This window comes from Trachymyrmex septentrionalis, unplaced genomic scaffold, assembly GCF_001594115.1.
Source record: "Trachymyrmex septentrionalis isolate Tsep2-gDNA-1 unplaced genomic scaffold, Tsep1.0 scaffold38, whole genome shotgun sequence".
In the NCBI taxonomy this organism is placed as follows: domain Eukaryota; kingdom Metazoa; phylum Arthropoda; class Insecta; order Hymenoptera; family Formicidae; genus Trachymyrmex; species Trachymyrmex septentrionalis.
The window spans coordinates 637,423-650,172 of NW_017305547.1; the positions used below are offsets into that span (position 1 = coordinate 637,423).

Here is a 12,750-nt window from a genome sequence, read left to right on the forward strand (position 1 = left end):
TTATATAACGCATTTCTTCACAGATCAACGCCATATAGTTGTGGGTATGGAACTAAAGGGTCCAGATAATTCTTTACGAGTTCGTCAAATCAGATTATTGGGCGAGGTCGAAGGAGGATCTCTGAAAATAGGAAAACAGCTAAGCGCACAGACTATTCAACAAAGAAATTGTGAGGCAGAAACTTTGAAGGTGTTTCGACTAATTACATCTCAGGTGAGTACGCATCATTTTTTGCAATTTACTTTTTATTGTAATGCTTTCTGCAATGTCATGTTGTGTATCACAGGTATTTGGGAAACTTATACAAGGAGAAAAGCAACAACAAATGGAATCGACGGAAGGTGCTAATGAGGATTTAGAGGACAGTAACGATCTCCGAGAGCATATGGTTGGCATATTGTTCAGCAGAAGCAATTTAACGCATTTACAAAAACAAGTATGCACTCATATCGTGCAAGCGATTAGAAAGGAGACTATACGCTTGAGAGAAGAATGGGAGACACTTTTATGTTCACCGACACCTGCTAATAGCGTATTGAGTGACAATAGTGATCTTCCAAAAGCGGCCGATACTTATTGCTTCGAAATGCTTTCTATGGTTCTTGCTCTAAGTGGTAGTTCTGTAGGACAATATTACTTATCGCATCAAACCGGATTATTAAAAGATTTATTAAGTTTATTGCATACCGGATCGGCAAGAGTGCAACGTCAAGTATGTTCTATTAGCTTTGCAACATTAAATGTGAAATTTGAAACAATTTTCAACATAATATTTTATATTTTTAGGTAACATCTCTGCTACGACGGATATTGCCTGAAATTAAACCCGAAACACTAGCGAACGTTATAAATGTCGAACGATTACCACCTACTGATTTCAGTATCGTATCCGCTGCGAACAGCGGCTTTACTCATGCTTTAGATTTTAACGAACATTCCGCCGGAATTCTCGATGTATTTTTAAGCTGTATTGCAAAAGCATTGACCGTGCAAGTCAAAGTGAAAGGAAAAGAAAACAATGGCAAAGCGCTTCAAACCGCTTCATTAGCCACTAGCATCCATCCGAAAAGTTACGTTGGAACGAGATGGTGGTTAAGAGGTTGCATGACGCGTAAGCTGGCAGAAGTAATAATTCAACTTTTGAAGGATATGGCATCGGTGAGTATTATGATTAATTCGTTTTGTAATACTTAAACTAATGTATTTTTTACTATTAGGGTAAATTATCTGAGGAATGGGCATCTGTAACGAAAGCAGCTATAGCAGAAAATATCCTAAACTTAACTAGACTAGACGAGAAGAGCCGCGATTCTACAGAATGCCTTCGATCTCCAACACTGTGGTTAGCACTGGCATCTTTGTGCGTTTTGAATTCGGAACATGTAGAAAGACTATCGTCTGGTCAATGGAGCGGTTCTGAAGGACAGCAATTGCCACCAAGAGTAAGATTATCATTGTATCTTTGAATTATTATATATAATAAGAGCAACTAATTTTGCTTTTTTTTATAGCCGACATGTAGTAATCATGATGACGACGAAACTACGGCTATTATTCAATGTAATGTTTGTGGTAATTTATGCGCGGAATGCGATAGAATTTTACACCTTCATAGAAAAACGAGAACGCATCTCAGACAAGTATGTAAGGAGGAGGAAGAAGCGATACGAGTAGATCTTCATGAAGGTTGTGGCAGAACGAAGCTATTCTGGATTTTGGCTTTGGCAGATAGTAGAACACTGAAGGCATTGGTAGAATTTCGTGACGGCGCGCCGAGAAAACCGGTTGGCGCCACTACTGGTATTTGTAGATTTTGCGGTACTACGGGAAATACAGGTTTGCTAGCAATAGGCAATATTTGCGCCGATCATGATTGCCAGGAACACGCTAAAAATGCGTGTAACATGGTTCATTCTTGCGGTCACATTTGTGGGGGTGTTAGGAATGAGAGAACTTGCTTACCTTGCCTTCATCGTTGCTTATCGGGAACGGATTTGAAACAGGACGCTGATGACATGTGCATGATTTGCTTCACCGAGGCCCTGTCTTGCGCACCAGCGATTCAGTTGCAGTGCGGCCATGTGTTCCATCTACACTGTTGTCGACATGTCCTGATGAAGCGTTGGGTGGGACCACGAATTACGTTTGGTTTCTCTTTGTGTCCGATCTGTAAAATACCGATGGATCATCCGACGTTGTCCGAGCAATTAGCAAGTGTCAAAGAGCTATACGAAGACGTACGAAGGAAGGCACTAATGCGCTTGGAATACGAAGGCTTACACAAGTAATATCTTCTCAATTTTATCAATGACGCAAAATCTCCATTATATATAAATATATTGAAATTATTTTATTTTTTCGCAGAGCCGAAGGAACTTTTGCACCAGGCGGTCGTTATCAAGACCCCGCTGCTTACGCAATGGAACGATATGCGTATTATGTGTGTTACAAATGCCAGAAGGCTTATTATGGTGGTGAGGCACGTTGCGACGCGCAGTTAGGCGGGGAATCGTTCGACCCTGCTGAACTAGTATGTGGCGGTTGTAGTGACGTAGCAAGGGCACAAATGTGCCCGAAGCACGGAGCAGACTTCCTTGAGTATAAATGCCGATATTGCTGTTCGGTAGCGGTATTCTTCTGCTTCGGAACAACACACTTCTGCAAGCCTTGCCACGATGATTTCCAACGTGTTACTACTATCCCGAAGAGTGACCTGCCTATGTGTCCTGCTGGTACATAAAATACTTTTCCAATTCTCATAATGATAATTATTTTTCAAGGAATAACCCATTATATTGTTTTTTTCATCGAAGGTCCTAAGGCTAAGCAATTGGAAGGAGATGAATGTCCATTGCATGTAAAGCATCCATCGACGGGAGAAGAATTTGCTCTAGGTTGCGGAATTTGTCGCAACGCGCACACATTCTAAGCTTCCAGTGCTGTTTTGTGATTTTTATGAAATATGGAATTGATTGCAGATTAGAGTAGGATATGAGAATGAGATACATCATTTAATGCGCAATAAGTTTGCGATGCAAGAGGGTATATCTGTGTTAAGTAATGGATAAGCCGTTTCTATCGCTAAATTTAGTAATTAACTATTGACGGTAGACAGATGAGCGCATAAGCTTGTGTATCAAACTTTCACATGCAAGAAGCGAATTTGACGTTGTTGCACGATGTAACAGAAGATATCCAATTATAATACATACAATTATCTCTTTTCGTAAAATAATATAATTCTCTGTACTATTTATAAGAAATGACCGAATATTTAGTATTGATAATACTCAGACGAGAGTTATTGTATGTAAAGGAAATGTATAATTAAGAACTATTACTCTAAATATCATTTAAATAATAGAAACGGGTGACAAAGATAGATAAAAGTCAGGTTGTACGTAATATAATTACATATATATAATAACCAGGGAATGAAAGTAACTCGTTATTTGTAACGAAGTTACAGTTACAAGTTACTTGTTTGGCAACTTTACTGATAACTGCGTTACTTTTTTTGATAACTAACGATAACGTAGTTAAGTTTTTTTGTAACTATAACGAATTTTACAGTTACTTTGAACACGATTGGACACACACATTGATTGGACACAAGCCATTCGTAGCGTTTGAGACTAGAAAGCTTCTAGGCACTCATCCATGTGTTTGGTGATCGATGTGTTCGGTCGTCGATTTGAAAAAAGTAACGAAAAAGTATCAATAAGTTACTTTTTCAAGTAACGGTAACTGTAACGAGTTACTTTTTAAAATCGGTAATTAGTAACGATAACTTGTTATTTTTTCTACTCGGTAACGAGTAACTGTAATTTATTATTTTTAAAAAGTAAATTTCCATTCCCTGATAATAACATATACATATATAAATAATTATATATATTAAACTCTTTATGTCTGAATGCATCTTAATAATTAACGAATCATTTGGAAGTAGTACTTCGCATTTAGATTTTTCATTTGTTTTTATACTTTTTCATCAGTCGCGTGAATGTACACGCACTTACAATATTATATTCCTATTACTCATTCGACGCTCAGAACTTGTATCAGAACTTGTATCAGGTACATTATTTCCGTAAATGACTGCACGTGTTGCATGATCGTGTATATGAATGTTGCGTGCGCGGGCCGTTTGTTACTATTTACGTTCCTAAGTTTATAAGAATTACATTTAAATGACAATTGCGAGAGTGTCATTGTGCTGATACGTTCCGAGATTTACACTATTTATTTATTATCGTACAGAACTTTTGAAAACCTCGCTGTTTTATGTTTCACTTCAAACGGGCCGACGTGATATAATTATGCGCATCAGTTGTTGTTATTTATGTTCTAAATGTGTAAGGAAACATTAAATGGCAAAGAATCAAACGAGTCGTGTTATTTTGCATCACGAGACCTCCATTATCAGTAATTAAAACTATGTAATTAATATTACAATGTTAGATTAAGAGACCACTGAACATTAAAATGTAGAGATGAGATGATTGAACTAGACTATTTTCAGTTTTGTATAATCAATTGCACCATTGTTATTATATTGCATTTCTACAGTACATTCAACTATTGATCAATTAAATTAATGATTAACTTATAACATATACATATAAATATATATAAATAAAATACTATTTCGTTAATGAATGAAAATATCAATCTTTTGTCATTGGACAAATTAAAGATTAAAAGATTTTATAACGAATTGTATTGTCAAAGATTTTGCTATAAGCAATTTTCGTCTGCTGAATTAATTGAAGTTATTAACTATTGTATTATATATTATGTCCATTTGCATAAAAATATTAATCTTTTGTTATTCAACTTGTGGAAAGATTAGAAACGACGAATTTTACAATAAAAATTTTCCTATAAACAGTTTTAACCGAATTAATCGAAATTATTAATCATTATTTTGTCATAATCGTTTGGATAGAAATATTAATCTTTTATTATTTAACTTGTGGAAAAAGAGATTAAAGATTAGAAATTAGGGAGGCGAATATACTGTGCAATCAAAACTTTCGCTGTAAAAGTAATTTCCGTCAGTCGAATTAATCGGTCCTACGATTACTTATATTTTCATACTTATTATATCATATTTTGTCAAAAAGCGTGTTATGGAATATTTGCAGGAATACAGAAAATTATCGTAAAATCATACCGTAACTATGATCGAAAAGTAGAAATTCGCATGTCCCACCCGCCGTCGGCGACGATCGATCCAAGATGGCGGCGGCGCGCGGGCGCCATCGCGCGGCAGTGCGCCGCGAGCGGTCTCCGCGGAACGTGTAACGTGTGTGTGTGCGCGCGTGATCCTGACGTTTTTCGCCTCGATCAGCGGTAAGTAGCCTTTATTTACATGCCGTGCAACAATAGTTACATAATTCCCAAGACGTGCCGGGCGCCCGCCGGCGGCGGGTGCGGGTTTTCCGCGCGCGATAACCGAACGGGAGACGTCTCTGCCCGAGAGAGAAAGAGAGAAAGAGAGAGAAGAACGTACCGAGAGACGTGAGGCTCCTACGCGCGTTCGTACCACCCTACCGCGGCCACTGTCGCTGTCATAATTCGCGACATTGCGGTTTATTTTTATCACGAGTCGCAGGCGATCGTGGTCGGCCTGTGGTCGAGCGAAATCAGCGAAATTATGCGCATTCGTCTCAGCTCCATGTCTAATCTCGCGGATCTCTCGGAGTCTCTCTCGACTCGCACAGGGAAAGATATATCTCTCTTGCCTCGCGCGATTCTCGCGAGGGAATCAATTTGTCGCGAAAACGACGCGGATTTCCGGTCGTTCGTACACCGGCGATCACTTCACGTCGTGTTTTTCTCCCTCTCGACGACGCCTAACCTCACTTACAGGCGCGTTCTGTCAATCCGTAAGGGATGCGCGCAACATCGCCTCGGTTATCGTCCGTGACATTGCACTGGTTCATTCATAACGTGCGATTAATTGCGCCTCACAGTGTCTGCACAAGATGTGCTGTCAGCTGCCGTTAGTTGCTCGTGACGTTGCTTTATTTACGACTCTCGCCGCGATGTAATGCGCCGGCTCGAGAACCTTTCGATTAATAATTTATTTACTTATTAACTTCGGCTCAACAGTAACTGCAAAGTGGAGTAATTACTGTTTACATATTTCCAAGAAAAAAATTATTTTTGCTTACATTTTGCATTATTTGACATCTTTCATGTATAATAATTTATACGAAATAATATTATTTAAAATGTAATTTATATCTATATATATATTTAATTTATGTAAATTTATGTTGAATTATTTAATTAATTCATATCAATATAACTATTTATATCTAATTAAATCATATAAATTTATTATTTCCTTATTTTTTTTCAACTATGCATATAAACATTTATATAATTGATAAAGTTAGACATAAGAGAGAAATTGTTTAAAATTTTGCAGAATGTTGTTAAGTAATTTATATATTTTTAAAAAAAGAAACGAAATGTTAAAAAAATTTAGAAGCCGGATGTGTCTTTCACGCCAAAGCACTTGGAGTTTCGGGATAAAGACGAATACAAAAAAGTAGATATCTGTATTTGTATGTGTGTGTTTATTACCAAGTAATGGCATCAACATGAACAGGTGATTAATGTCAATATCCTTATATTCATCAAACCTTCAAGGAAGCCCGCAATACACCACAGAGAGGTCTTACTGTTGACGTTTTTTTTTCCGGGTTTTATTCTTGTTTTACGCTCAGTGCAGACGAACGGTAAATCACACGCCGTCTCGAGATTTAAATCGATTTCGCTTATGGCCCGGTTGCGTATCGCGATCGAGATTAGAGAGACTAAGGACTATTCATAGTCCATTCTTATTTCAAGACTCTTAACTAACATCTTAAGACGCTAATACGGCCCTCTGATTGGTTTGTGATTTCTTAAGACATTACTTAAAACGGTCTTGAATATCAGATTTGACTATGAATACTGGGCTGAAATCTCAACCGAAGGTAATCACTACAACTTTTCAGGGTAAATATTATTGAAAGTAGAAACGGGTTTTTGTCAAACGCAATGAAATTAAAATGAAACTTCTCTGACGTATGAGACTCGCGAGGACTAGAAGGAGCATTTAATAGAACGGACAATCGTCGATTTGTAAATGAAATTTACGACGATAGACACTCCCTTGGGAACCTCCTTGGAGGAGCCATCGCGAAACTGGTTCAGACACGTGCGTAGCACGCGTCGGAGCACGCGCCTGTCGCTCGTCTGGAAACGCTAGATGCAACACAATGCATCTATCTCTCAGCCGTATAAGTAAGAGCACTCCACTGTTTGTCACCGAAGTGAATTACCTGTCGCGGAGAGGTGCGACGCGCGTGCGATTACCCTCCCTTGAATCGCGGGGACACTAACCGTTCCATTGATATGAAAATTCATGAAGGCGTTCTCTACGATCATTTCGCGGTTGATTTTAACGCGCTGTACGGACCGCCTCTTAATCGAAGTCACTCCGAGGCATCCAAGGAACCAGTTTCGGCGATGAGAGATCTCCTCGTACCGTTATTTTTACCCGTACACGTACGAGGTTGCAACGAAACACATGTTGCGATCAGCACGTCCGCCCGATAATTTGGCCGACGATATTAACACAAGATATTCGGAGGGACAAAATATTGCTTCTCTGACAGCGCCACACGTATGGGACATTATTTCGTTACGGTTATCTAACTATTTATTGTTTAAATATGGTTTATTTAGATTTTTTTAAGTCATCTAATGAAAGGCACGCTGACTTTTCAAGTTGATAGAATATAAATAACACTGAAAGGTTTTGCTGAAATATCTCAAAATTCTAGCTAGACCACCAAAATAATGATGTAGAACGCTCAAGTTTATTGTTAGAATATTAAAATTTGTTTGTATTATATGTTTATCATATTTGAGTCTTCTATGCAAATATTTTAATGATCCAATAAAATTGTTTTTAGATTTATACTTAGTTACATTTTTAGATTTTTCAGCAAAATCGTCTTTTCACGAGGTATTTCATATGAGATTAGCTCGTATTACGATAAACTAAAATAAAACATTACGTTTCTAAGGCTACGGTCCATTTAATGCTACAAATGCTTCGAAGAATTTTTTTGATTGATCAATTAGTAAAATTCTTTCTTTTGAATGGTCAATCAAATGGTGCTTTAAAGCGTTTGTAGTGCCAAATGGAGCGCGTCTAAAAATATGAATATTAAAATACGAATATTAAAATACGAATATCGGATAAATTATAATAAGCGACGTAATCCTCGTTTATATTGATGTAAAATGTTAATAAGTTTGTGTTTAATATGCAATATCTTCATCCCTCGTCCTCATTATTCAATGTTAACGAGTTGCTCTACCGCTCTAAATTGAAGGGGATTTCTAATATTAATCTAATGTCAGTGCTAATTATTTTCAATTTTCCTATGTCGTGTAAATTGTTGAATTGACTACGTCAGTATTAATATACTGTATTTTGCATGAATGTGTTCAAAAGTGTGAAGAAAATTACATTTTCTCTTCGCTTCGCTTCTTTTGCTATCTTTCTCTCATTCGCTACTACATGATAGAAAGTTGTAAGATGTCAAACTTATCGCATCAGTGAATACGTGACGTACATTAATCGGATAAATATGTTTGCAAATGCACGTCGTACACGCTTTTTCTTTGTCGAAGAAGTTCGGTTGACTAAAAGCAATTAAGTGATTAATAGTATGAATTAACAGTTAGATGGAAAAAGCATTATCATTTCTTCTATCTTATAAATAGGAAAGGAAAGTTCATGAAATTATATAAAAAAATGCATTTATAGGGATATTTTATGATTTTATATAAACAAAGAATATAATAATCATTTCCTTACTTCAAAGTGACAATTAAAAAATCATTTTTAGTTATTACTATCAATTATCAAAATTGAATTTATTTTATATAAAACTCATCTAAATGTCATAACTAAAAAAGAGTAGCTTTAAAAAGAATCGTTAAAATTACTAAAAAAGAATATTTTTTAAAGGTTGTAAAACGAATATGACAAGAAAGTCATTTAATCATGTTAAGAACATTTTTTGCTCATATTAATTAATAATTTTCTCTTAAGTTAAAAATAACTTTTCTTTTGTTTTGAGAAACTTAATTTTTTTGGAGTTGTGTTACTTTTGAAGTAACGGAGCGATGTATGCCTCCAAAATGGACGAGAAACGAATTTGTACTATATAGGCACGTTATAAACTTTTATTTTTAGTAATGAAAGAAATTCGATTGAGGGCTTGTCTGAAATTTTTAAATGTCATGCCTTATATCCGTGAGATATTATCGATTCAGTGATTTAATCTGCATGCAATTTTCGTATGGAGATGCAAAGTAGAAAGTCGCCAATTCTGTTCGGTGAATGCGTATAACTTACGGCGTTTTTTTGCAGCAGCGGTTGATTCTTTTCACGCGAATTTTCTTGTCGTTGGTAATCGTCTAGCAGAGCGGCTCGCGATATTTAAATGTCGCGTTTCATCGTATTCAGAGTGTGACCAAGATGGTGCGTAGTGACCAAGACAGTGCATTCTAAACGCATAAGTTTCGTCAAAGTGTTCTCATTAGTGCAATTAACGGCATTATAATCGGCTTTGAGTAATTACAGGTGACTGAATTCACGTCTTTTTTTAACTTCTATTTTTCGGACATTACTATAAGTGATTCGTCGTATTATCTACCTTGAGCAAGCGAGAACAAAGATTTCCGGTTCTTTCAGAGTAGCTTACAATTGCCAACCGGTTCTTAACAGAGGATTCCTTCTTCGCCTAATTGCCTCTTGATGTATGAAACGAAGTGCCCTACGGGTTCTTCTTATCTATAACTTTCCTTGTCGGTACCATGCTAGTTCATTGATCTTTCTCTTCCGCTTGCAGAGATTTTATCGTAATAAACTGAACGTAATGCAGTGTTTTAGAGTTAAGCTTAATAGTATAACATGTGTTATATTATTAATTACTTATCTAAGAGATAAATTTTCTATATTTTTAATTCTTTCAAATTTGATGACTATATATTGATGATATATATTTTTACAAGACTAACATTATAAATTAATATGTAAGATAACTTGCTTTCGTATGAGTTTAGAAGAAAATATTAGCGTACTAAATATTATCAAGTACAATCCATATCAATCTCAATTAGTAAGTTTTAACGTGATAAAAATTATTACAAAGCGATCTTTTTGAATAAATAATTTCTGAAGTTTTCAGAAATTATTTACCGGACGAGATTTTGTTTAATAATTTTGTTTAATTTCTGCTACTTGTCTTTTTGAATCTCGAAAAAATTAAATCGGCTTTTTTATTCTGTAAAGGACAAGTCGAGAGTGAGTCGAGACTGAGCGATTTTTTTTCTTACGATAAAAATAAAGATTCCTTATTTTCGATATCGATATTGGCCAGTCGAGCGCCTTCGAACTTCTTCTTTGCTATAATAGTACGAGGCGATATTTCGTTAGTGCAAATCATCAAGATCAAGGAAGCCCGAAGCCCGACGCTTCGGAGTTACCGTAATGAAGGAACTCGCTGGTCACACGAGATTCGATATTGCGCATCTACCGCAATGACCTGCCGGGCGATCGAGGCAACAACATGAGCTCGCTTACGCGAACATACAGATGCGTAAGAGCCTGGTAAGGTGAATGTTCCTCCTCGGAACCGGCGCGAGCACCTTCAGTCGGACCTTCTTCCTCTCCTCGACATTGCGGACGATGCATCGGCTGGTTCTCCGCGATCTCCGCGTGCACTTGCAATCTACCGCTCGCCGAAACCGTAACTGTTGATGACGCTCTCTCCCGTGGGATCGTAATTCAGTATCTGAGAAATGCAAGGATTGTAATACCTTGCGATTGACTGTGATTTCAGCATTCTGAAAACGTCGAATCCAATTAAAAGCGCGAGTATTTATTTTTAATTCAGAATTGAAAAAAGTATGTGTTTCGGATATACTGTAAACGACAGAGTATTTTCATGTAACTATCAAGAGCTTCGATCGGTGAATTAATTTAATTAGTGCAGTGAGTAGTTTTTGGTGAAATCGTGAGTCGATTGTTGATCTCGGACAAGGTCGTTAACTTGCACGTAAAACGTGGTGAGTCGTATGATTTGAATCCAGAAAACAATTATTCGCGTGTCGACTAGCCGGTCTACGTGACTTGCTTGTCATGCTAGTTGCCGTATTATGTGCCTCGTCGATCCTTGTACGCCAATTGTCTGTGGCGCGTGCCGGCCGATGCAGATTGCAGTGCGCGTTTCTTATTGGTATCTCGGTATTCATCCTCCAAGAAATTGACCAGGCTATATCATAGATCACAGATCTAGGGTCGTCGACTCGTCGGCGTGTATGATAAATTCCAGAGCCGAGCCTCCAGGTGATTCACGATTCGTGTTCGGATTTGCATAATCGATGCATTACAGTGTACCGTACCTTTAATCGGCGATTTTGCGAGCAATCTCCTCGGCGTTTTCCTACGTTTAGAACAACAAGCGTGATTTTCAAAGTCAAGTGGAATTGTGACAAGAATTTATTTTACGAAGGAATATAAAAAATTCTACTGGTGTCATTGAATGTCTATTTTTACGAATGTGTCACGCTGAAAGTTTAACCCTTGTGCGGTAACTGTATATATATATATATACATATACGTTTCAGAACGTATATAATTTTTTCATCCGCAAGATATGGGACACAAGCCTTACCATGGTCGTCGTAATGTCATCGGCGATCGCTGTAGTTGAGGATTTCTCGAAGGATACTCTAGGAAGGTACGGGCAGTATTATAGTCGCACTATTACGCTGATCTCGTTTCCAGTAATTACGGTTCGGTATAATTAACCACGGTATTCATGTATTACGACGTTAAGTTAGCACGTGCTATCACGTGTCTGTAATTACCAGACGCAGATCGCGTTACTGTATCTACTGAGGAAGCACTTTGAAAAGAATCGTTTGGATAATCGTGGCACGATTATCCTCTCCAAACATTGTATTACGTGAATTCGGTTAGAAACCGGACAACGGTAATAAATTTGGAGCCGTCACGCATTCAAGTCCCGCGATACGCATTGACCGAACGCAAATTGCTCCAAATGGTTTCACGTCGAGTCCCGTATGATTCCCGTGTGCGATCCCATTTTTCAAGCGGTCTTAGATAATTTGTTTCTTGCAGATCATCTTTTTTTTCTTAACAATATCACGGTAGTGAAATACGAGCGATCGGTTCCGATTCATCGCTCTCTTTGAAAACACTTTTCTGCATTATAAGAAATAGTCGTAGAAGAAATATTTGCGAATATGTGTGTGTGTGTGTGTGTGTGTGGGGGGGGGAGAGGGGAAAGATTCGCGTGACGTCAGAATAGCTGTTGTTTTTTGGGTCGGTGAAATTCTGTTAAATCGTTTCTCCTCTCGGAGAAATGAACGCCTCACGACGACGCGTCGTTCATGCCGAAACGCACATGTCGGTGGATTGAAAGTACGTTTAGTTCTGATCGTGACGACGCATCACGTGGCCGGACATCACGAACTTGGCCTCAATCTTGCAGCGAATTCTTTATAATACTTATACATCTTCCTGGAAGATGTACCGATAATTGTACGAGCTCGAGAGAGAGATTCATGATGATAATAACACAACAAGATAGTAATAACAGACGTGTGATGTATACAATAGAAACATTTTATTTTATTTA

The 12,750-nt window shown here is 37.5% G+C and overlaps 2 protein-coding genes across 3 annotated transcripts in view; both read left to right on the forward strand.

Moving 5' to 3' along the window:
• The window catches only part of LOC108750890 (E3 ubiquitin-protein ligase MYCBP2), a 191,194-nt gene extending 187,422 nt beyond the window's left edge, over window positions 1-3,772 (forward strand). Inside the window, exons 35-41 of the mRNA XM_018490728.1 lie at window positions 24-214; window positions 288-713; window positions 788-1,159; window positions 1,219-1,443; window positions 1,513-2,285; window positions 2,366-2,733; window positions 2,815-3,772. Of these exons, the coding sequence (XP_018346230.1) occupies window positions 24-214; window positions 288-713; window positions 788-1,159; window positions 1,219-1,443; window positions 1,513-2,285; window positions 2,366-2,733; window positions 2,815-2,930 (2,471 nt within the window). The 3' untranslated portion in view covers window positions 2,931-3,772. The remainder of the gene's footprint in view (window positions 1-23; window positions 215-287; window positions 714-787; window positions 1,160-1,218; window positions 1,444-1,512; window positions 2,286-2,365; window positions 2,734-2,814) is intronic.
• Window positions 3,773-5,295: 1,523 nt separating this feature from the next.
• LOC108750899 (WD repeat-containing protein 47) overlaps window positions 5,296-12,750 on the forward strand; it is an 80,763-nt gene continuing 73,308 nt past the window's right edge. Inside the window, exon 1 of one of the 2 annotated variants that reach the window (XM_018490745.1) lies at window positions 5,296-5,359. Coding sequence is in view for 1 of the 2 variants with exons in the window: in XM_018490744.1 (XP_018346246.1) it covers window positions 5,995-6,011 (17 nt within the window). In the remaining variant the exon portion in view is untranslated. Of the gene's footprint in view, window positions 5,360-5,959; window positions 6,012-12,750 lie in introns of those variants that run through there. The other variant, XM_018490744.1, reaches the window with a different exon arrangement.